This window comes from Vicia villosa, linkage group LG3 (assembly GCF_029867415.1).
Source record: "Vicia villosa cultivar HV-30 ecotype Madison, WI linkage group LG3, Vvil1.0, whole genome shotgun sequence".
Taxonomy (NCBI): domain Eukaryota; kingdom Viridiplantae; phylum Streptophyta; class Magnoliopsida; order Fabales; family Fabaceae; genus Vicia; species Vicia villosa.
The window spans coordinates 180007278-180032923 of record NC_081182.1 but is presented as its reverse complement, the minus strand read 5'-3'; the positions used below and the strand labels follow the sequence as shown (position 1 = coordinate 180032923).

Here is a 25646-nt window from a genome sequence, read left to right as displayed (position 1 = left end):
GTAATATCTTAGTGAGAATAAGCTTAAACTTTAAGAGAAATATCACAGTTGTGATTATAGCTTTTTAAGAAGCATTGTAATACTCTTGTAAGAATTTGTTTACATTCATTTGTAAAGAACTATAGGAGATCAAGTTGTGATCGGATTCTCTAGAAAGTTTTATAGGGTATCTAAGCATTGTATTCCTAGAGTGATCAGGTTGTGATCAGAATACTCTAGAAGACTTAGAGGGTATCTAAGTGGAAAACCATTGTAATGAAGTGTGATTAGTGGATTAAATCCTCAGGTGAGGTAAATCACTCTAAGGGGGTGGACTGGAGTAGTTTCGTTAACAACGAACCAGGATAAAAATCATTGTGCAATTGTTTTTATCTTAAGAGTTTTTAAAGTACACTTATTCAAACCCCCCTTTCTAAGTGTTTTTCTATCCTTCAGCAAGAAGATCTTTAATGGCTGTGATGGAATTAGAATCCCCTCTGCAGAATATCATGATGTCATTTGCAAAGAGAGTGTGTGAAGGCATAGAGCAGTTCCTAGTAGCTTTCATCAACTTAATCGATCCAGAATGAACAAGATTAGTAAGCCCTCTACTAAGGAAATCTTCAGCTATGCAGAATAGAAGAGGAGATAGAGGATCTCCCTGCCTTACTCCATTGATGCAATTGAAGAAACCCACCTGCTTACCATTTAAACCAATTGACCAAAAAAGCAGACTTGAGGATAGTTGAGATCCAAGAGCAGAATTTTGGATTGAAGCCAAATCTGCTAAGGACTTTCAGGATGAATTGCCATTGAAGAGTGTCAAATGCTTTGGAAACATCAATCTTTAGGGCAATGTTACCCGCATAAGCCTTCTTGAAAAGGAGGTTGGTAGCCTCAAAAGCCAAACCAATACAATTTCTAATTTTTCTGCCTTGAATGAATCCATTCTGCTCCTTAGAAATGATTAGAGGGAGAATACATGCCAGCCTATCAGCAAGGATTTTGGTGATGATTTTGTGCTTGAAGTTTTCCAGAGCTATATGTCTGAATTTCTCCACCTTGTTAGAACCTTTGGTCTTAGGGATAAGAACAATGGTGTTAGAGTTGTAGTGTGGGAGAATCTAGTCCTCTTTGAAGAATTGAGTAACAACATTAATGACATAAATGCCAACAATATCCCAGTAGGTTTAGAAGACAACAACTCCAAAACCATCTGGCCCAAGGGCTCCATCTTTTTTGATACTCATGACAGCTTCCTTGATCTCTACTTCATTTGGCACTGAGGTTAGTGTTTTGGTAGTGTCCTTATTGATAAGGTTTGGAATGGTTCCCTTCACTAGTCCATTATCCTGCATAACAACATTTTTGTTAAAAAGCTGATGAAAATGGTTAAGAAAATGCTTTTCAATAGTATCCATATGAGTATGAACAACATCATTTATGGTTATAGCATTTATAAGATTGGTTGTTCTTTTAATGGCAACATATCTATGGAAAAATTTAGTGTTTCTATCTCCATTAGTACACCAATTAATTATGGCCTTCTCTTTCCAGAATTGCTCCTCAAAATCTAGGGCTTTGTTATACTCCTCTTGAGCATTCTTCTCATGAATCCTTAGGTTGTCATAATATCCCTTAGTAGCAATTGCCTGCTGAATGTTCATTAAGTTTAGCTCAGTCTCTTTGACCTTTTCCTGCACTTTACCAAAATGATTCTTGTTCCAATCTTTGAGTTTGGATTTTAGGATTCTTAATTTTTTGTTTAATATATACATAGGGCAGCCATAGATTCTAGTGTTCCAAGTTTCTCCCACAATTTCCATGCAATCAGAATGATTAGTCCACATGCTTTTAAACTTAAATTGAGAAATGTATTTGATATCATTAAAGTTAAAGTTGAGAAGGATAGGATAGTGTTCAGAATTGGCTTTGGTTAAAGTGTGACAAGATGTTTTGATGCAGGAGCCTATCCACTTGAAATTGCACATGGCTCTATCCAATCTCTTTTCAATAAGCTTTTTACCCTTCTTGCAATTGTTCCATGTATACTGGTTTCCCATGGTTGGAACATGAACCAGATGATTAGAATCTGACCAGCTGAGGAACTCTTTCATAGGAATACTGGCAGTGCAACTATCTCCTTTGTATTCACCAGATTCTATGATGGCATTGAAATCACCAATGAAGCACCAAGGAGTATCAATAATAAGAGTATCAAGACTGCTCCAAAGTCTCCTTCTATCAATGTAGTTGGTAGCTGCATAAACAACAGAAAAACCTAAAACCAAGTTGTTAGAATCAATTGAGAAAGATATATGTTGGTCATCATAATTAATAATAGAAGGATTCATATCCATTTTACAAAAGCACCAAAAATTTGGATGCTTATCTAATCTCTCATTCATGGCAAAAAGCTTAAGGTTAAGCCTTTTGAGCCAATTGGAAGGAACATTTTTAAAGTCCATCCAAGGTTCTGCAATGAAAACCAAATCAGGATTGTTAATATTAATAAGCCTTTTAAGGGTCAGTCTGGAAGAGGCATTGGTAATGCCTCTTATATTCCAAAAAATGCACTTCATAATGAAGTGTGAGTAACACCAGGCTTAAACCTGGTAATGCTTTTTCCTTTAACTTTCCTTGTTTTCTTCTTAGATGTCACTTGTTTGAAGCCTTCAAGATCTTGTTCATCTTCTTGTTCAGCCAAATTAGCCCAAGAGTTAGCAAGGAATTCAGTAACAAGATGAGTATCTCCCTGCATATTCAGTTGTGTTTCTTCCACTCTTTCAACTTCAAGAGTTGCATCCACAAACTCTGATTCAGATTCAGAGTCAGTTTTCTCTTTTTCAGTTTCATTTATGACAATGATTTGATTCCTTTGCACATCTTCTATATTATCTCCATTGCCTTTTGGGACACCACTAGTTTCACTAGGGGTGTTCGCGGTGCGGTTTGAGCGGTTTTGACAAAAAAATCATCCGAACCGCAAGAGAAAAAATCGTGCGGTTTGGTTTGGTTCGGTTGGCTTTTAAAAAAAATTCGAACCAAACCAAACCAAACTAATGTGGTTTGGTTCGGTTCGGTTTATTAGGTTTTTTACAAATATTTTATTGTGTCATACATACACATATAGATGATAACATAATACACTATCTAATAACAACAAAACTCGTCATATTTTGACAACAAATTTCAATTTAATATGTAAAAATTAAATTAGACAAAAGTGGAATATTAAACATAAAATAATAGCATAAAACAGTATGAAAATTATTATAATGAAACAAACAATAGAAGAGACGAGAGATTAGTGAAGGTGAAAAAGAAAAAAAAGAGTTGAGAGATTAGAGAAGAAGATGTGCGATAAAAACGAAACTGAAATACAGAATATTTACATAAAAATGAGAAGGTGAAAAAGAAAGAATATAAGAGAGTAGAGATTATAGAAGAGGAGGGAAAATGTATGTGGCAAAGAAGGTGCGATAAGGTTATTAGAGATTTCAGAAGATCGGAACTGAAATTATATATGTAAGGATGAGAAAATTGTTCGTAATCATAAGGCTAAGGTATAATAGGTTTAAGCTTGGGTTGGATGTGAATTAAGTAAAAGTTAGGTTGTAACATAATGCGGTTTGATTTGGTTTACAAAATACAAACCGAACCGAACCGTGCTATTTTGTTAAAAGATGACTCAAACTAATCCGAACCAAATGCGGTTTTTTGCGGTTTCGATTTGGTTTGGTTTGCGGTTTTCTATTGGGTTGGTTTGGTTTTAAGCACCCCTAAGTTTCAGCCACTTCTCTTTGCCCTTGTACTTCATTTGGGATAAGATAAACAGGTTCTTCCACCTCTTTGTTCTTCTCCACATAAACCTTTTTATGCACCTCATTGTGTTTGTTCTTGTTAGTTTTTTGCTCTTTTAGTGTGCTTATTCTGCAGTTAGCCAAATTATGACCAATGCAGTTACAGTAGGTTCAAAAGTCAAGGATTTTTTCATATTCTACTTCCACAAAGAAAGCAAACCCAACACGCTCAACTAATACTTTATATGTTAACTCTTTTTGTAAGTCAAGATCAATTAGGATTCTAACAAAATGACCAAAAGCACGGTCAAATGATGATTTGCAGGATGCAGAATCAATACAAATGGGAGTACCTATGCTACTTGCAATCGCAAATATAATTTTAGGTCTCTAGTATTCTTGAGATAATCCATGTATTCTAATCCATACCTGAGCCGATGACTGGTTCATGTTAGATGGGACCAAATCTTTTGTCCAGGCAAAGAGTTTGAGAGTACCTGGATTTAGATTCCATGTTGCGACTGATCTTACCTTGCTGACCATCTTCTATGCTTGAAAAGGGGAACTCAAAATATCCTTTTCCCAGCGAAGTTAGACCCCATTTTCCGATGTTCTTCCATTGTTCATTCAATTTGGCTCTTAAACTTACCACCGTAAGTGGAGAGGTTCCTTTAGGCCAGATGATTCGACCATGTAAGTTGAGTTTACACGAGGCGAGCCCTATCTGGTATTCTTCTTCTGGTATGGAGATAGCAATACGATCTCCCTTAACGCAAGGAGTGGGGGAAATTGACTCATTGGAATGGTACAAACATTATTGACCACTTGTGCAAATGTTTTGTGATTGTTTGATTTGGGACATTGTTCTTTCTGTGTGAGGTTGTAATCTATACTAAGAGGCTTTCCTGCTTCTGGGAACAGAGTAAGAAAGTTAATGATAATTTTTTTATTAATTATAATAATTAAATAAATAATAATAAATAATAAAATATTGATTAATAATAATAATAAATAAATATTGATAAATGAAATTACTCAAATAACTTTAATTTTACTCTAAAATATATTTTAATGACTTAACAACTTTAATTAATAATATATTTTAATGACTTAACAACTTTAATTAATAAGATTAAATAAAAATAACTATTTATTTTGTAGATTTATTTACTGATTAAAAAAATAAACATTGTAAATGTTATTTAGTCTAACAAATGTTTTTTCTATAGAAGAAAAAATAGATTGAAAATGTTATTTTTTCAACCCGGTGTCTCGTGGAGAGCAAGAAATAAACCCAGACGCTAAACCCGAAGTTCAACTCACGGGAGTTCATTCATTCAACAGACGCTATTATATTCTCGACGCGACGCAGCAGAAGGGAGTTACTGACTTAAACTTCAAGAGATTCACGATCATCACTCTATTCAATTTCCACAATGTTGGTTCAGATTCCTCGCCTTACAAATTCTCTCAGAGACCCCTTCGATATCGATCAAGCTTATCTTCATCGCAAAACGCTTCTTCAAAATCAAAAGCCTCACAAGTAATTAAACCCTAACTTATCGTTCTCAATTGCGTTTCCTCTTTTCATCATTGCTTAGAGATAATTCTTAGCTCAAAGAAAAGTAATCGAGAATTTAGAAGTTTAATTGCCAAAACTCTGAGTATGGAATTTGAGATGCTACTGGATTATGATTTTGATTTTGTTTTCTGTTGTTTGAATGCTTTGAGTTTCTTTGTGCAATTTATTGGTTTTGTTTTTGGATTTTGTACTGAAATGTAATGCGACATTTGTAGAATTTCTTAGGTTTTGGAGGTTGAGATGCTACTTTTTTATTTTATTCTGTGATTAGATTTTTTTGAGTTTCTCATTGTTTTCTGTTGTTTGAATGCTTTGAGTTTGTTCCTGCAATTTATTGGTTTTGTTTTTGGATTTTGTACGGTACTGTATCTTGACATTTGTAGAATTTCTTAGGTTTTGGACTTTGAGATGATACTGGTTTTTGCTTTTTAGTTTTGTTTTCTGTGATTAGAGTGCTTTGAGTTTCTCCGCAATTTATTGATGATTTTATTTTTTTGGATTTTGTACTGTAATGTGATATTTGTAGAATTTCTTAGGTTTTGGACTTTGAGATGATACTGGTTTCTGCTTTTTAGTTTTGTTTTCTGTGATTAGAGTGCTTTGAGTTTCTCCGCAATTTATTGATGATTTTTTTTTTGGATTTTGTACTGTAATGTGATATTTGTAGAATTTCTTAGGTTTTGGACTTTGAGATGATACTGGTTTTTGCTTTTTAGTTTCGTTTTCTGTGATTAGAGTGCTTTGAGTTTCTCCGCAATTTATTGATGATTTTTTTTTTTTTTTTGGATTTTGTACTGTACTGTGATATTTGTAGAATTTCATAGGTTTTGGACTTTGAGATGCTACTAATTTTAGCTTTTAAGTTTTGTTTTCTCATTAGATTGGTTTGAGTTTCTGCGCAATTTAATGATTTTTATTTTTTTTTGGATTTTGTGGTGCAGGAGGTTTATGAGTTTTGTTGTTTTTGGACTTTGAGATGCTGCTGGTTTTTGTTTTTATTATAATTAGAATGCTTCGATTTGATATTCTTTTTGCAATTTATTGTATTTTGTGTTGCGACATTTATGAGTTTAGTTACTTTTGCTTTTAGCTTTCTGTGATTAGATTAATTTATTGATAATATTTTTTTGATTTTGTACTGTACTGTGGCATTTATGAGCAAGGTTCTAAAAAACTGTTCGTTACCGCTAAAACGGCTGCGACAAAACGGTAATCAGAAGGGGCCGAAATCAATACCGCTATTCACCGTTTTTATGATGAAAAAGAAATTGTGGTTAATTCATACTGCGACAATTGAAATCAGTATCACAACAACAACTGTTTAAGCGTTTAAGCGGCCGTTGTTTAAAACCTTGTTTATGAGTTTCTTTGTTTTGGGACTTTGAGATGCTACTGGTTCCGTTTTTTTGTTTTTTATGTGATTAGAATGCTTAGAGTTTCTTTGTGCAGTTTGTTTTTGTTTTTTTGGATTTTCTGTTGTGGCATCTTTTGAGTTTCTTTGTTTTTGGATTTTGAGATGCTACTAGTTTTTGCTTTCTTGCTTTTGTTTTCATTGATTAGAATGTTTTGGATTTTGAACTGTGGCATTTAGTGTTGCAAGCTCGCTTGATGAATATATTTTGATTTTGAACTGTGGCATTTAGTGTTGCAAGCTCGCTTGATGAATCTGAACTGGCACGAAAGATTGTATATGGTTGGGAAGAAGGTATAGTTCATGTTTTAAGATCAGTAGGCTAGTTTTTCTTCAAATGATACAAAAAGAAGAATGTAGTTATTGATGACTTGTTTGCATTTGATGAATTGGTGAAGCAGCTTCATCGGAAGTGCGGCAAGCCTACAAACAGTTTATAGGAGCAGTAGTGGCCTTGGTTGACGGTGAAATGCGCTCTGAGGATTTCCATGAAGTGGCACTGACTGTGTACCGTCTGTTTAGCAGGCCAATTGAAGAGGAGGAGGACTCTATTGATAGAATTATTTTTGATAAAAAGTAAGTGTTGGCTTTTAAAATTTTGATTTGACTGTGGATACCAATGTGAAGTGATTGAATAGTTATTTTTCTATAAAGGCACAGAGTTATTGTTCAGTTTCACATGGCTTTTAGATATTATGGAATTTTACGAGCCTTTTCAAATGCCATTTAGAAGACTTGAATACAATGTTATAGAAATTCTCTAAGTTTCTGTTGCGGGGTTCATATTACAAAATGCAGATGCCATAATAAGGCTTACATATTTGATTGACTGTTATTCAAGTCTTGAATGTTGAATAGATTGGAGCATTTGCTCAAAGACTAAACTTTCAGTTCGTGACATTGCTGTGCAGGTTAGAATTGGAAAACCTTGTTGGTCATGCAATTGCTGATACCAAGTTGAGAGAAGTTGCATCTCTAGCACAAAAACTATTAATTTTGCAACCTAACAATACAAACTCTTCCATTTCTTTGGAAAGACATCATGATGTTGACGAAGATATGGAATTTGGAGATGATTTGGTTTTTCAACCCCCAACTCGTTTCTTGGTTGATGTATCCTTAGATGATGGAGACATAGCAGATTTCAAAAACACAGTTTCTCTAGCATTCCAGAAAGAAGAGTACAGTCATACTGACCCAACAAATAATTTTGTTGCCGAAGTAGAAAAGTTCAATTTGACTTGGTTAAGAGATGCATGTGATAAAATTGTAAGGAATTGTAATTCACAGTTATCCCGAGATGAACTGGCAATGGCCATTTGCAGGGTTCTTAATTCAGAAAAGCCCGGTGAAGAGGTATTGCTCGATGTCATAATTCTTTTCAAGTATATATAACGAAGGTTTTCCAACATGAAACTTACACTTATTCCTTCTCTTTGAAGATAGCTGGAGATTTGTTGGATCTTGTTGGGGATAATGCATTTGAAACTGTGCAAAATCTTCTATTGGTGAGGACATGCTAGCTCCCTCTCTTATTTCTTATAAAGGTCATCAGTAACTCTTTGTGAACTTCACTCTCCTACGTCCGTGTCCATGTAATGATTACTTCAAAAAAGTTTCAACTTTTGGTTTTGAATCATACTTGATGTTTTGTGATAAATTGTAGCACCGGAAAGAGATTGTTGATTCTATTCATTATGGCTTATCAGTATTCAAGTCTGATACAAGTGCTACAAATGCTCAGTCTCGCATGCCTAGTTATGGGACACAGGTGTTGACTATGCTCTTTATCATCAATCTCCTCCTTTTCACTTGTATATAATGAAACACATACACATACATATATTGTATTTTTTTAAAAGATACTACCTTCCATAAAGAGCTACTTTTTTTAGGTGACTGTACAAACAGAATCAGACAAACAAATTGACAAGCTTCGGCGCAAGGAGGAAAAGCGAAACAGGCGAGGAATAGAACAAGCTGGGGGTGATGACTTGTCTACACTGGATTTCTCATCTTTACTTCAAGCAAGCGAGAGGAAACATTTGGTTGATGGGATGATTGGTACTGGAGATAGGGCAATAGCTGTTAATGCCCTTCCTGAAGGAACTATCAAAAAGTATTGTAAGGGGTATGAAGAGGTTATTGTTCCCCCAAAACCAACTGCGCCAATGAAACCTGGAGAAAGACTGGTATATCTCTTTATTATGATTTGTGAGATGCTTTCAACTATTTAATGAAAGACCGTGAATCCTTTTTGGTAGATATATTTCCCTCATCAACATATGAAATGAGCACAATGGGTTTGATTTATGTATTGCTGTTGTCCTGTCTGTTAGAATTATTAAAAAACATATTATAATATCTTTATATTATGATAGAGTATCTTGGTTTATATCATAGGATTAATTTGTAATCTTAGAGTGGCTTAGATCATCTCCTAGGAGGATTAGTTTCTTGTTACAATATTAAAAAAATATGTTATAATATCTTTATATCATTTTAGCTATCTCAGAGTTTTTTAGAGTATCTCATCAGGTATTTTTTTTTTTAATATTCTAGCGCTCACATCTGTGGTTATTAGAAGATGATACCGTATTATCATCCTACAATAAAAAACTAAAGCATACACTTTTGCATTTTATCTATGTTATCTAAATATTGACCAATTGAATGCTGCTGATTCCTCCAATCCCCTAAAATTTACTTGTTAGTAATTGTTTGTGATAAATTGGTGTTATTGATGCATATCTACTACATTTATGCACTTCCAGATTGAGATCAGTGAGTTAGATGACTTTGCTCAAGCCGCTTTTCGTGGTTACAAATCGCTGAACCGTATTCAGAGCAGGATATTTCAAACTGTTTATGGAACCAATGAGAATATACTCGTGAGTGATCTGTTGTGTTTTTTTTTCTTTCCACAAATTAATGATCAAAGATGCATTTTATTTAGAGAAAACAGTGTTTGCTTTCTATTGTTAAAAGAGCTTTTCTTATGCTCTCAGGTGTGTGCCCCCACAGGAGCTGGAAAAACTAACATAGCTATGATTTCAATTCTTCATGAGGTGAATACCTGCATTATATTTACTCTTCTCTGAAAATATGATTTATTTCTATCATTTGAAATCAACGTTTTAATTTTCTCTCCCTTTATCAATATCACGAGGAAAGTAATGTCGATGTAGGAGCTATATGCTTTGTGTATTTGTTACTTTCTTGATCTTAATCCTGTCTTAAATTTTAACTTTCAATTAATTTGTTATATTCATTACAAATTTACAATGTTGTTTTACTGCAAAGTACATGTGGTGCGATAGTTTTGGTTATGTGAAAAACCTAGTGGCCTATTTATGCCTTTTTCTGTTGATTTTATCCTCATTTTTTATGCCTTTTTATTTTGTGGAATTTGTTTTCTATGTCTTTGATTTGAAAGATTGTCAAGAAATCTATATTGTTGGATCGTGTTAGACCTCTTCCAGTTAATAAAATATATGAAAGAAGAAATAAGGGTAGGAATGTTAAAAACTGGGAATAATTATAGCTTAGCGATTTTGATTTTAAAGACTCTAATATGGAAATTGCAACATTATTCCAAGGCCGCTTACCAGGGTGATAGTGACCTCTGTTCTAGTTTCAACATAGGGGATGTAGTAGCAATAATGAAGAAAAAAGAGTTTTTGGTTTTTATTTTTCTTGGAATTTGGGTGGAGCCCAACTCAACCCCTACAAAACCGACTTTTAAGGAAAGGACTATCCACCACTTATTAACGCATTGTCAGGCCATTTCTCATTTAATGTGAGACTTCTCAGCACACCTCCCTCATGCTTAGGACTGAACATATAGAGTGACTCGAGTGACCCAATAAATCTTGTGTATGCTCTAATACCATCTTAGATTTTATATTTCGGCCTAACTCATCTTAACAAAACCAACTTGTAAGGTGAGAGATATCATTAATAAATTCATTTCATGCTTATCTATGATTCCATATTAAAATTTGGAATCAGCTTGTATGGTGAGGACTACCCACCACTTATAATGACACCATAAAACCATATCTCATGCCTCATCTAATGTGGGACCTCTCAGAAGAGGCTTGTTGTCTTGAAGAGTAAGAGTTTTATTGCTCCTATGTTAAATCTTGTGTAAACCTCTCAATATGTAAGTTGTGCTCTGCCTTCATTTTCTTTCAACATGCCGTCTTCCATGATACGCCTCTCAACTCATTTTTCGTTAAAGAGGCAGCATGTGAGGTACACAGTACCTATTTTTAAACCTCTCCAGGAGTTTGATCTGATAACTTGCTTTATTGTATTCCTATTGTTTCTTATCTGTTCAAATTTTGTTTTTAGGCAATGTGAAGAGGATTTATTATCTTTCATTGTGTGCTCTTTCTTTCTCAATGAAAATGGGCTTTTCATAAAGTATAACCTCTTCCCGTGATGATGAATTGTATGCAGATTGGACAACACTTCAAGGATGGTTACTTGCATAAAGATGAATTTAAGATAGTTTATGTTGCTCCAATGAAGGTACCTTGCTGCATATTTTGCTCTTTGTATTTGTCTATTCAGCTTGACCTTTTTTCCTCCTGCATTTATGTTTCGTATCATATCTAAAATTTAGATTCCATTCCATGCTTTACATTTTGTTCCTGCATTTATGTTTCATCTGTAATTTTACATTCTGGTCCATTCTAGGCTTTGGCTGCAGAAGTTACATCAACATTCAGCCAACGTTTGTCTCCGTTGAATATGAGTGTCAGAGAGCTTACTGGAGATATGCAGCTCTCTAAAAATGAACTAGAAGAAACTCAGGTTTCTTGTTATGAAAATTTCTGGTTTTGCATTTCTTTGCCAGCATGCAAACTAAGTTTCATTTGTTTATTTTTTCATCCATGGTTTAAATCAGATGATAGTGACAACTCCTGAGAAATGGGATGTCATAACTCGCAAGAGCAGTGACATGTCACTCTCGATGCTGGTGAAGCTCTTAATTATTGATGAAGTGCATCTACTCAATGATGATAGAGGTCCTGTAATAGAGGCTTTAGTTGCTAGGACACTGCGGCAGGTAAGCCATTTGGTCAAGTATGTTTCAACTTTTATGAGTTTTGGTGAAAAGCATGCATGAAGCATTTTTATACTTAGTGAATTGAGCTTACAAACAGAAATTCAGATCAGCCTATCTATGATGATGTTATTTGGTTTCTTTTTCCCCAAACCTAAATGGAATCTAGAATTTTGATCAGACCATCACTTCTATCTGGTGGTTAAGAGCTAGAATTTTAATTTCAATGCAAGCAAAAGAAACATAAATGCATCGACTCTACAATATTGTGTAGACTTATAGTGGATCCTTGTAAGCCAATGTTTTTTATTTTGATAACATCTGATATATTATGGCCACGGGTTTCCTTTAATTTATATGATATGCTGATCTGTGCAGTGATGCTATACAGTTTATGTTGTGGTGTCACAGTGCCACTATGGCCATTTATTTCTTCATGTGATAGTAGACTTCTAATTGAAGAATTCCTTATTTTGAATATCAGGTGGAGTCAAGCCAGTCAATGATACGCATTGTGGGCCTTTCTGCCACACTCCCCAATTATCTAGAGGTGTTTGGTCCAAATAATATATATTTGTTTTTCCCTTGTTTCTGACTGAAGTCTTGTATGCTGAAGTATCTACTGGACCTAGCCGCAACCCTGACCTTTTATTTTTCCAGGTTGCACAGTTTCTCAGAGTTAATCCAGACACAGGTCTTTTCTTCTTTGATGCAAGTTACCGCCCAGTGCCTCTTGCACAACAGTATATTGGAATCAGTGAGCCAAACTTTGCAACTCGTAATGAATTGTTGAATGATATATGCTATCGGAAGGTATTGTGCCATCTAAGTTCTCTTCAAAACATCATATATCTTGCTCTATTGGCTAATTTTCTAGCTTTGGATCTTTTGTTTGATTTAGGTTGTTGATTCTATTAAGCAAGGTCATCAGGCGATGGTATTTGTTCATTCACGAAAAGACACTGCAAAGACTGCTAAGAAACTGGTTTGTCATTTAAGAAGTTTAATCTGAAATTCTTAATCCTTGTATTGCAGGCTTGCTGAAACCATTATATTGTATTATATACTTCAGTCTATATGAACATATTGTATTATTTCTGCCCCATGCTTTGCTTTCAGTTTCATCATTTTTATGTCATGTTCAACAGACTGAACTTGCACAAAGGAGTGACGAACTTTTACTCTTCAATAATGATGCACATCCACAGTATTTCTTTATGAAGGTTGTTTGAGTAAACATTTATTTAGATTTTATTGTGATGTCTGTTATTCTTGATTCATAGATTTTCTATTTATGCATTCCAGAAAGAAGTCATTAAATCAAAAAACAAAGATCTCGTTGAACTTTTTGGTTTTGGCATGGGTATTCATCATGCTGGGATGTTACGTTCAGATAGAGGACTGACTGAAAGGCTTTTCTCTGAGGGACTTTTGAAGGTAGATCTTTTTTCACTAGTTTTCAGTTTAGATACAGAATTTGCCTCTTGTTTCATTTAAGTATGCCTTATGGTGTTTTTAGGTACTCGTATGTACAGCAACTCTGGCATGGGGTGTCAATCTACCTGCTCACACAGTTGTCATTAAGGTTTGTATTTCAGATTACTTTGTATCATATTGTTTTTATATATGTATCGTATTACAGTTAATTTGTTAGGTAAAATATTGTTCAAGGAATGCATCAAGTGATCAAACTATTGTATTCATAGGACTAAGAAAGATAAGAAATCTTTTGCTTCAACTTTTCCAAGTCACTTATAAAGTTTTATTTATTGCCGGTGAAATCTAGGCTACTTGAATTCCACAAATTTCACGATAACTGTACAATATTTACTATTAGCCTTATTTAATGACTTGATATGAGACAGCCTGGACTTGCTATCTGTTGAAACCTCTCTGTTTCTCTTATTAGTGGGCGGTGTTATTCTTTAGTTTTCGCGTACAAATTGTTAGAGATGACAAAATATGTTTTTGTGCTGCACCTTACACCATATGGTCTTAGGAGAGTTTTTTCTTAACATTAATATAGCTCTTTGAGCAGGAGTTCAAAAGTTTGATCCATGTTGCTATTCTTATTTTTCGTAAATGGTGGCACTTATTAAGATAACCTTGTTTTTCATCCACCCTTTACACAAAGGGTTTTTGTGTCAGATACTGTCTTAGAGTTAAAACCATTACAGTGCAAACTCCTAGTGCCTTAAGCTATTAGGACATGGGAGAGTTGACCATTTCAATGCACATTCCTATTGTCTCAAGCAATTAGGATTTGGAGATTTGACCTATCAGAGATGCTTTTGGTGCTTTCCAATATGCAGTAGCTTTTTAAATGAGTTTACGACAGCCCCCGGCTCTGGGGACCACTTCATATTTTTAAATAAGATTCATAAACACGTCTTTGCCCTAGGAGCTTGATTTTGAAACAAATTCCAACTGCTGTCACATAGTGCCGTAGACATCTTTTAGCTTTAAGGCACTACTTTATTAAGGTGGCTACTGACCATATTCTCTAACTTCCCATCTTAGTTTTAGATTTTTGGTTTTCCCTGGGATTCGGTATCGAGTTATCATGTGCACTAGGTTTTTATGATTCTTGAGTTACTTTTGTCTTGTAATTTCTAAATTAATCTGAAGGCTGTTGTTCTCTAGGGAACCCAAATATATGACGCAAAAGCTGGTGGGTGGCGAGACCTGGGTATGCTTGATGTAATGCAGGTAAGGCACTGTGTTTCGTGTATTAGGTAATATGAAAGCGCTTAACTTTTCCACATTACTTAAGGTGCTGTTTCTGTTATATTTTCACAGATATTTGGGCGAGCTGGGAGACCACAGTTTGATAAAAGTGGCGAAGGTATCATCATTACATCTCACGACAAACTCGCATATTATTTGCGACTATTGACAAGTCAACTCCCTATAGAAAGCCAGGTAATAATTAGGAAACTGCTGATGCATCTGTGTTCATGCGTGTACTCAACTGTTGTCTGTGCATTGGATCAGGCATAACATTTTCTTAATACATCTGGTGTTCTGTTGACTACCTTTGTTCAATACTTTGCAGTTTATTAGCTCGTTGAAAGATAATTTGAATGCAGAGGTTGCATTGGGTACTGTAACTAATGTTAAAGAAGCCTGTGCATGGCTAGGATATACTTATCTTTTCATAAGGATGAGGATGAATCCTTTGGCATATGGTATTGGTTGGGATGAGGTACCTAACTACAAATTTTTCCTTTATTAAACCAGTTCTATAATATTTTGTAAATTTTTGATTTTCTAGCATAGGTACATGTTTGTGAGTCTCCAAAAACGGTGTATGTTAGAAAACTTAGGGCAAGTGCTGCAGATCAGTATCAGGTTCTGTTATCAACAACTGTCTAACTGACAGCTAACAGAATGCAAATTAAATGGATAAAAATAGGAGGCTCTGATTTGAGAGTGGTAGTTTTTTTTTTTCCATGGAAAGGAAGATGTAGAGAGTCATTGGGCTCCTGAACATTCCTGAAGGGTTGATAATAAACTTTTGAATGAAAAGAATATATAGATACCGATAATTTAAAATTGATGGCTGACAGTTTGTTGCATTTCATAGATCTTTCATAGTGAGATTCTTTCACATCATTCTGATATCTGAAAATAGTTTTTGCTGTTTGTTTTTATGCATCAAAAGGTTTCTATTGACAATCTTCTATGTTTTAGGTGATGGCAGATCCTGGTTTGAGTTCTAAGCAAAGATCTCTTGTTATTGATGCTGCACGTTCACTTGATAAAGCAAAAATGATGAGGTTTGATGAGAAAAGTGGCAATTTTTACTGTACTGAGCTTGGTCGCATTGCAAGCCACTTTTACATTCAATATTCCAGTGTTGAAACATACAATGAAATGTTAAGACGTCACATGAGTGATAGTGAGGTAATTTTGATATGTTACCAACATGGTTTTAGTTAATGTAGAAAAATATTTCTGAAATATATTTCAATTTTGTAAAGCGTAGGGTTACTAGTATGCTTATATAGACTACACAATGCCTAATACCTAATAACTACAAATACATCCATACATTTACAACACTTCCTCTTAAATTGGTGAATAAAAGAAAGAAAATCAGGACAGTTTCTCAACAATTACATATAATTACAAAATAAATCCCATATTTACAATAACTACTGTTAAAGGTTATGTTTCAGAGCATGTAATTGCTCATTACTTTTTTATGGGATTTTCTTTGCCCTTAAATTTTCACTGTGACATGGTTATGCTTCTAAGGAGATGCCATCTCCAATGCAGAGAAATTTTGCTGTCTTGCTTTTTTTTCCCTCCTTTTTTGTATGTAATGCTTTCAGTGATATCCTTGCCTGCCTCCTGAATTTCTTTTTCTTTTATAAATTTTCTGTTTCTCTAAAAAGGTTCTATCATGCTTTGGAAATGTTGGTTTATATTTATACTATGATATGCTTGTTTTTCCTGTAAAATTGCAAAACCATGCAAGTTAGGTGGTTTATAATTAGTTTGTCGTAAGCCTTGGTAAAAACCTGTATAAAGTTTGAAAGCATTCTTTCTTATATAATTACAATTTGTCTTTTCATGTTCTTTTACCTTTTTGATGCTTTAGGTGATTAACATGATTGCACATTCATCTGAATTTGAGAATATTGCCGTTCGAGAAGAAGAACAGAATGAGCTAGAGATGTTGGCACGCTCATCATGTCCATTAGAAATTAAGGGCGGTCCTTCCAACAAACATGGAAAGATTTCCATTTTGATTCAGGTTGTTTTCAAGCTGCTGAATTTGTTTACCTCTTAGGATAATTGCTTGAACAATATATGACCTGCTGTTTGCAGTTGTACATATCTCGAGGCTCTATGGATTCTTTCTCCTTGGTTTCTGACGCTTCATACATAAGTGCAAGCTTGGCTCGTATAATGCGAGCTTTGTTTGAGGTTTGTCTGCGAAGAGGCTGGTGTGAGACGTCTTTGTTCATGTTGAATTATTGCAAATCTGTAGATCGCCAAGTTTGGCCACACCAACATCCTCTTAGACAATTTGACAGGGACCTTTCATCAGAAGTATGCCTATTCTGTTCACTATATATTTACTAGCTAGATTTTATACTCGGGTGTAATGGTCCTTTTTGATTCTTAGATATTGCGGAAGCTTGAAGAGCGAGGGGCTGACTTAGATCACCTGATGGAGATGGAGGAGAAAGATATTGGGGCATTAATTCGTTATGCACCTGGAGGAAGGGTATGTACCTTTTAGTAGGACGATGTTAAGAATTTCCTTTCGTGATGAGTTTAGATGTTGAAGAAATGTTGATTATTATTTTCCTATCATTGTTCATCACAGTTGGTTAAGCAATACCTAGGGTATTTTCCATCACTTCAGTTATCAGCTACCGTGAGTCCAATAACCAGAACTGTCTTGAAGGTAAGTTCACATTGTAGAATCTTTTCGAGACTGAGATTCCAATTTTTTCATTGATTTCATCACATGATATAAACCTTGATATTCATTTTTACATAATTAATCATTGTTTTCAGGTTGATCTGGTCATAACTCCAGCTTTTATTTGGAAAGATCGTTTTCATGGTACTGCCCAACGCTGGTGGATTTTGGTAGAGGTGAATAAACTTCTTATATCAAGCATTACAGTTCTTTAGTTTTTGTTTTCTCTTATATATATAACACGAGGGAAACTTACTGAGATAAGGAATCCTTCCAGTTCCTCAATATATCTGTTAGTGAAACTCCATTGAAAAGAGAATGCATCTTAGACAATAGATGCTGGCACCCTGTCTTTCCCTATTATGCTCGAATTGCGCTTTAACCAACTGCTCCAAATTTTAGCTTATACAACAGAATACTACATATGTTTGGCCTCTTCACTTCATCCAAAACAATGAAAACTAATCATCAAGAATTGGTTCAAGAACCTAGGCCACACACAACATTCACTGGAAATTAGGAGTGTTAAGGAAAACCAAAAACTGTAATGTAAACTGACGGGATTTGTTACCATCACAAATTTTCTCAGAGACAAAGGAACTTTAAGTTGTCAGTATGCTTATTCCATGTCCAAATGTTTCCTTTTATCTAAGCGAAAATGCTGTCTCAAAATGGTTTTACTGATTTTTTTTGTTGTTGTTGATTGAGACTCAATAGCACTGATTGATCCGTGTAGAGACCCTTACCTAATGGGATAAGTGTTAGTTGTTCTTTCTTTTTATAAGTATTTGTAGTATAGTAATGTTCTTTTACTTTAAAATTTTGAGTTGCCAGTAGTCTTTTTCTGTTTGATTTTTTCTAGACTGTTCACATTGGTATTTATTTTGTCTATAAAATGTCCAATGCGTATCTGAAAATTGTGTTGCAAATGTGATGTTTCCTTGCCACATCTAATTTGTAACTAGGCATGATTTGATAATTGCCAATGCCAAATCTAATGCATGGTCAACTATTTTGAGCAGGACTCCGAGAATGATCATATTTACCATTCGGAACTTTTTACCTTGACAAAGCGGATGGCTAAGGGAGAACCTTACAAGCTTTCCTTCACTGTGCCTATATTTGAGCCACATCCACCACAATATTACATTCATGCTGTTTCTGATTCATGGCTTCATGCAGAGGCATTCTATACTATTACCTTCCATAATTTACCATTGCCAGAGGTATTACATCAACATTTATTTCTCTTTTGATTTCTAGTTCTATTGTATGGAAACTGGCTCTTGCCAAGTTTATGTCTGACATTTGGATATATCTTTGCCAGGTCAGTACTTCTCATACAGAACTTCTTGATTTAAAGCCTCTTCCAGTGTCGTCTCTTGGAAACACTGATTATGAAGCGCTATACAAATTTTCACATTTTAACCCAATACAAACACAGGTTTGGTTCATCTTCTCTACAATTATTTTTTGTTGGATTATGCACTGTTGTTTTACAGACTTAATAATCATATGGATATGGATATTGTTTTGTTTACTTGGACAGACTTTTCATGTCTTGTATCACACAGACAACAATGTTCTATTAGGAGCTCCAACTGGGAGTGGAAAAACTATATCTGCTGAGCTTGCTATGCTCCGGCTTTTCAATACTCATCCGGACATGAAGGTTTGTAAAATTTGTTTTTGTAGTTTGTGAAAGAGCATGAGTCCTGATGACAAAATTATAAGAGATATAAATATGATAGAATATTCATTTTCTTTGAATGAAGTTATGCTGCTTGATAGAGTATACACCAAAATATTTGTTCTGCATTCATTATTGCTTAGAGAAATGACTTTTCTGTTACCAATATTGTATATCATCTTATGAAGTGTGTTACCTTAAGCTACTCTCCTTGTTCGCATTAATGATAGTATTTTTGAATGACTATGCAGGTGATTTATATAGCACCTCTGAAGGCTATTGTCAGGGAAAGAATGAGTGACTGGAAAAAGCGTCTTGTGTCTCAGCTAGGGAAAAAAATGGTAGAAATCTTTGCATTATGAAAGTATACATGCACTATATATGATACCGATGCTAATTATATATGCTTTTTATTAGGTTGAAATGACTGGAGACTATACTCCTGATTTGATGGCTCTCTTGTCGGCCAATATCATCATATCTACTCCTGAAAAGTGGGATGGTATAAGTCGTAATTGGCATACTCGTAGCTATGTCACAAAGGTGAATTCATACTTGTTTGAGTTTTTTTGGATGTGTAGTATTATATATTGAAATGATTTATATACTTAAGCTATCAATTTCATATTCAAATTTTGTTGGCACTGATCAATAGGTTGGACTTATCATATTGGATGAGATTCACTTGTTGGGAGCTGATCGTGGGCCCATCCTTGAGGTAAATGATTGAGCTATGGTGACATGCTATTGACTCCGCCTCATGTTTATTATATTTTTGGGTATAGTGGATTTTTGCACTCCACATTTTAAGCCCAAAATTGGGCTTGTTAGAGATAAGAGTATTAATGAGTTTTGTTACCTAAAGAATTAGGAAGAAAAACAACCATAAATGGAGGAGGACTAGCAGCCACTTCCACATTGTTCGTTGACCATTCGTCCAAGTCACTCTTGTCACATTGTGCTTTTTTCCTTTTCTCAATTAGGTCTCTAAAAAAAGGCTCTCCAGTTATTGGTCTCATCGCACTATCAATAGTCTCCGGTAGTCCCTTTGTCTAGCCAAAGTCAAGGTTGGATTGATGTCACCAGTCACAAATGACATGTGCCACTTAGGTTAGCTTTTTCCTTTTTGGTAGCCCCTTTGTTCAACTAGCATCAATGTTGATTCACTGGCCCAATACTTTTGAAGTTTTGTTTGGAGGCAGTTTGTGAGAGTTCATTGTGGTTCTAATACTAGTTGGTTTGGTTTGATCTTCTCTTTTAAAGGGTATATTTTGTAACAAGTTTAAAGCTTAGTAAGCTTTAGCTCGAGGGAGAGTCTCATCCATAAGCGGGATATTCGGAAAATAGTGCTTCATGCACATATAGATCCTTGATTGAGGGTTTTGATTTGTTTTTTTTGTTTTTTTTCTCTCCTACTATTAACTTTCTAGTCATATTATGTATGTTATTTGTGTTGCATACCTATTATTTGAGTATTTCTGTTTCTAGGTAATTGTTTCTAGGATGAGATATATTTCATCACAAACAGAGCGTGCAGTACGGTTTGTAGGTCTTTCTACAGCTCTGGCGAATGCAGGGTAAGTTTATTTTATTTTCATCCATCTTACCGTTTTAATTTTTCTTTCCATATCTTCTCCATTAGTCTTTATCTACGTTTCTGTCCGCACTCTCTAGTCTCTCCCACCTATTTGTAGTAGTTTGTTCAATCAATGTCCTCCTTATTTTTGCCCATCTATTTGTAGTGATTTAGGTGATTGGTTAGGCGTGGAGGAGATTGGACTCTTCAATTTCAAGCCAAGTGTGAGGCCTGTACCTTTGGAAGTTCATATCCAGGCAAGTGGATATGTTGTTTCACATAGATTGTTATGTTACATGACCGTTTTTATGTTTGGTTTTTGGTTTAAGTAATAAGATTGAGGAATGAAGGAATGAAAATATGGGATGAATAAACATTTCTACATACAATAACTCTTCATCTCAACCTTTACCGGTTTACTCTAACCGAGCAACCCCCAAGTGAGTCATAGTCATGAAATAATATAATGCAAATATGTTAACTACTTGGTCTTTTTATAGGGGTATCCTGGAAAGTATTACTGCCCCCGAATGAACAGTATGAATAAACCAGCATATGCTGCAATATGCACACATTCACCTGCAAAACCAGTTCTTATATTTGTCTCATCACGGCGTCAAACAAGACTTACTGCACTAGATCTAATCCAGGTACAGGCCCAATCTCTTTTGGGAAATAATAGTTGATCCATTGTGATGTACTGTTATTTATCTTTCTTCTCTGTGAATGAAGTTTGCTGCTTCAGATGAGCATTCAAGGCAATTTCTTAATATGCCTGAAGAAGCACTGCAGATGGTCCTGTCTCAAGTCTCTGACCAAAACTTGAGGCATACTTTACAATTTGGCATCGGTTTGCATCATGCAGGCCTGAATGACAAAGACAGATCTTTTGTTGAGGAGCTTTTTGCAAATAACAAGATTCAGGCGCGTGTTTATCTTTAAAAATTGAAATTGGCGAATTTTTGTCTTAAAAAGAAATGGAAATTTTTCTATGGCATGTCCTTTACTGATCTGCTCTCCTTTACTGATCTGCTCTATGATATCAATGCAGGTATTGGTTTGTACCAGCACATTGGCTTGGGGTGTGAATCTTCCAGCTCATCTAGTGATTATCAAGGTGATATAGTTGTTATAATTTTTTCTTTTATACAATTTGCTGGCCTTCATTTTCTTCCATCAGCTGCAAGATAAATTGACAACAACTCTCTTTCTTGGGTAGGGTTGAAATTGTTTGAGTATTTGACTTGTTTGGTTTATATTTTATTGGATCTTGAACTTATCATTCATGAGAGATTATAACTGATGCTACTTGGCTTTAATATAGTTAATATTGGATTTGATTCGGAGAAGGTTTTGTTAAGGAAAACATTTTCTTGTTACTTTTAGCATATATTGAATTCAAAACCCCAACCCAAAGGCGTTTTTAAGTTAGAGGCTATAACAAACTTGTGAAAGCTAGTTGTTAAGAAATTTCTGATATGAAGATGTAATGCCGCGTTGCTGCAATATTGTAAAAAACGGGATACAAGTTTTGGCCATTTCTATAGTTTTTGCGAGATCTTTTGTCCCAACTTGCATGCTCACAATAGTCATTGTCCTTTCATACATATTCTTGATAATTCAAATATAGGAAATCGGAACTCCTTTCTTTTTCTATGGCTTTTGTACAAGTCTGTTTTGATATGATAGCCGTATCATATGCCGTCTCTCTCAACCAATGGACATCTTGTCCATGTCTTTTTGCCTCTGATATTGCTTACTTACTAATTGTATAAAGTAAATTGGTTTCATGGTCGACCCCCAAGGTACAAAATGTAAGTTAAAAGCAAATACTTCAGTAAAACTCTTTCTTAATTGAGGGTGCAGCCGTGCAGGAAATAAAAGATAAATATTTGAATTTAACCATGTAGTATCAAATTCAAATATTATTTTATTTTAACAATGACTTGGTTGTTTTTCAGGGGACAGAATTCTTTGATGGGAAATCAAAGAGGTACGTTGATTTTCCAATCACTGATATCTTGCAAATGATGGGTCGTGCTGGACGGCCTCAATTTGATCAACACGGAAAGGCAGTGATACTTGTTCATGAACCCAAGAAAAGTTTCTACAAAAAGGTGAAAATTGGAAAGATAATTATTCTAAAATTTTACACCTAGTGTGCTGAGAACTGTACTGTTTTCTCTTTTATGTTGCAGTTCTTGTATGAACCCTTTCCTGTTGAGAGTAGTTTGAGGGAGCGTCTGCATGATCACTTAAATGCCGAAATAGTTTCTGGTACAATCCACAATAAACAAGATGCAGTGCATTACCTTACATGGACTTACTTATTCCGTAGACTGGTGAGTTTGTTTTGATGCTTCACATATTGTGATAATTACTCCTAATTTTAGTTAAACAAATATTCAATTGTTAAGATAAAAGTTTTGTGGAATCTAATTCTGAGAGATAATCTAATGATTAACATCCAATCCAAAGGGATTTGAATGTTGAAAAAAGAATGATTTGTATTTGTAGATTTACCCTTTGTTATTAATAATAACTATTTTTTGACAGATGGTCAATCCTGCATACTATGGATTGGAGAATGTAGAGCCTGAATTTATAAGTTCGTATTTGTCTAGGTAATGGCACGAAATACCATAACCCCATGTTTATAGCAACAACAATATTCTGACCGACAAATTTCTTTTGCAGCCTAGTACAGAGCACATTTGAGGATTTGGAAGACAGTGGATGCATAAAGATGGATGAAGATGCAGTGGAGTCGGTGATGTTGGGGTCAGTAGCATCTCAGTATTACCTCAGCTACATGAGTGTATCAATGTTTGGTTCAAACATCGGTCCGGATACGTCACTTGAAGTAAGACTTATAATCTTCCATTTCTCCTATGGGTTTTCCATCTTTGTTTGAAAGATAGTTTCTTTTAATTATTCAAAATCACTATGCTGAGAGTTTCTGCATGTAGGTCTTTCTGCATGTCTTATCTGCTGCTGCCGAATTTGATGAACTTCCTGTGCGTCACAATGAGGTAACTGTTTTATTTATTATTCCTGAATGTCAGTTCTTTTCTTGCTAGTTTTGAGAATTATTAATTACTTTTTCTTTCTACAAATCATGTTATGTTCCCTTCGTCATTTGACAGTATTTGTCCTTTTGTCATAGGAAAAATTCAATGAAGCACTTTCTGAAAAAGTTAGATATCCCGTTGATAAGAATCTTTTAGAAGATCCCCATACCAAAGCAAATCTTCTTTTCCAGGTTAGTCATTTTAACCGCTAGTATTAGCGTAGTAATATTTATATTTATTTCTTTAAATAGCACCAGATTACTTCTTTCAAATTTTGTTGGTTTCTTTTGTTATATTTGTGATCATAAATTTATTCTGAATGCAGTGTCATTTTTCCCAATTGGAGTTACCAATTAGTGACTATGTCACAGACTTGAAATCAGTATTAGATCAGAGCATACGCATAATCCAGGCCATGATTGATATATGTGCAAATAGTGGTTGGCTTTCGAGCTCTATTACTTGCATGCATCTTCTGCAAATGGTAATGCAGGTAATCATTTTTTCCTGCACCTCACCTTTCTGGGCTGTTGGATAGTGGGAATACAACTAGCTTGATTCAAGTTAGTTCTCATTATCTTACATGGAAAATAAAATCTGTTCAGACATAGTTATCCAGTATATTTCGTAAAATTCACTCCTTAAACCTTGTGTCCTGGTTTTAGGGTTTGTGGTTTGACAAGGACTCTTCATTGTGGATGCTGCCATGCATGAATGCTGATCTTGTGACATCACTAAGCAAAAGAGGAATCTATAGTATACAAGAATTGCTAGATATTCCCAAGGCAGCATTGCAAACTGTAACTGAAAATTTCCCGGCTTCAAAATTGTACCAGGTAAAAATTCCTCAATCAATTGTTTTAATCCTTGTTTAGGTTCCTGTCATATGCTTATGTCAATTTTTCTTCTTCTTTTGGATAGGGAATTGGGAAACATAGCTGAAAAAAAACCATGAATGCATGCTTCTTTTTTATGTTAACTAACTGATTCATGAATATTTCATATTTATATACGTTGGACTTTCCGCCTTAATTGCGGTCCGCCCCTAGCCGCTTTAATTGCGGCACTTTGGCTTGCTTTATTGCAGCCCTCCATTTTGTTGGTTTTGAAGGGGTGAATTTAGTCCCACATTGTTTAGAGATATGACCTGTGTTGTGTTTATAAGTCGGGGCAATCCTCATCCTACGAGCCGGTTTTGTAGGGATGAGTTAGGCCCAACCCAAATTCTGAGAAATATATTAATACTTTATTTATCTAGCAAGCATATCACATCTTTCAGTTTATACATGTTTGTGTTTTTTTTTTCCTTTGACCAGGATCTACAACACTTCCCTAATGTTAAAATGAAGTTAAAGCTTCAGCAGAAGGAAACTGATGGTGAGAAGGGCCACATAATAAACATCAGATTAGAAAAGCACAATTCTAGACGACACTCATCAAGAGCATTTGTTCCTCGATTTCCAAAGGTCTCTTATGAAATACATGTTCATATCCATCTTTATTGTGATATGTAGAGTCTGTCATTTGAACTCTAATTTACAATATTTGTGTCTGCAGATAAAAGAGGAGCAATGGTGGCTGGTTCTTGGTAATACCTCTACGTCTGAGCTATATGCACTGAAAAGAGTTTCTTTCTCGGATCATTTAGTTACATCGATGAAGTTGCCTCAAACTACAGCTAATCTTCAGGTAAAAATGACTTGCCTCAATCTAAAGAGTTTCACTCTTACACTTTACTTTTATGTAATGCTTTACTGTCTTAATTGCAGGATATAAAAGTGTTTCTGGTCTCTGACTGTTACATTGGGTTTGAGCAAGAGCATTCCATTAAATAACTTGTTGTCAACATGTTTGACATTCGAGAAACTATGTAAGCTTCACTTCACTCCCTAGAATTAAAATATTTGGTTTTGAATCAATGTAAATGTAAATCCTAGTGCTGAGATTTTTTTTTTCTCGTCAAAGTTAGTCTCTTTCAATAGTGAAGTATTTTTTTCCGTCTATTTCTCGTTGTTACCGA

At 34.9% G+C, this 25646-nt stretch overlaps 2 protein-coding genes across 3 annotated transcripts; one reads left to right on the top strand and one right to left on the bottom strand.

Moving 5' to 3' along the window:
* Positions 1-1169: 1169 nt before the first annotated feature.
* On the bottom strand, positions 1170-2561 carry LOC131659467 (uncharacterized). Its single transcript, XM_058928656.1, has one exon. The coding sequence runs from the start codon at positions 2559-2561 to the stop codon at positions 1170-1172; it is 1392 nt and encodes a 463-aa protein (XP_058784639.1).
* Positions 2562-5026: 2465 nt separating this feature from the next.
* On the top strand, positions 5027-25629 carry LOC131662639 (DExH-box ATP-dependent RNA helicase DExH14). Of its 2 annotated transcripts, none has more exons than XM_058932486.1 (49): positions 5027-5325; positions 7008-7069; positions 7177-7351; positions 7687-8131; positions 8218-8283; positions 8442-8546; positions 8671-8967; positions 9550-9666; positions 9784-9843; positions 11240-11311; positions 11480-11596; positions 11691-11852; positions 12334-12399; positions 12510-12662; positions 12751-12834; positions 12998-13072; positions 13155-13286; positions 13369-13434; positions 14493-14558; positions 14649-14771; positions 14905-15054; positions 15543-15755; positions 16456-16611; positions 16686-16910; positions 16987-17088; positions 17191-17271; positions 17385-17465; positions 18312-18515; positions 18617-18733; positions 18839-18961; positions 19231-19320; positions 19397-19522; positions 19635-19697; positions 20468-20556; positions 20722-20812; positions 21056-21205; positions 21288-21479; positions 21607-21672; positions 22517-22672; positions 22754-22897; positions 23112-23179; positions 23253-23418; positions 23525-23587; positions 23722-23817; positions 23952-24119; positions 24292-24462; positions 24943-25092; positions 25184-25315; positions 25396-25629. In XM_058932486.1, exons 1-49 carry the CDS (start codon positions 5219-5221, stop codon positions 25459-25461), a joined length of 6249 nt encoding a protein of 2082 aa, XP_058788469.1. In that variant the 5' UTR covers positions 5027-5218; the 3' UTR covers positions 25462-25629. The 2 variants fall into 2 exon arrangements, with proteins under 2 accessions (XP_058788469.1, XP_058788470.1); XM_058932487.1 differs by having other exon boundaries at positions 6956-7069.
* Positions 25630-25646: the final 17 nt, after the last annotated feature.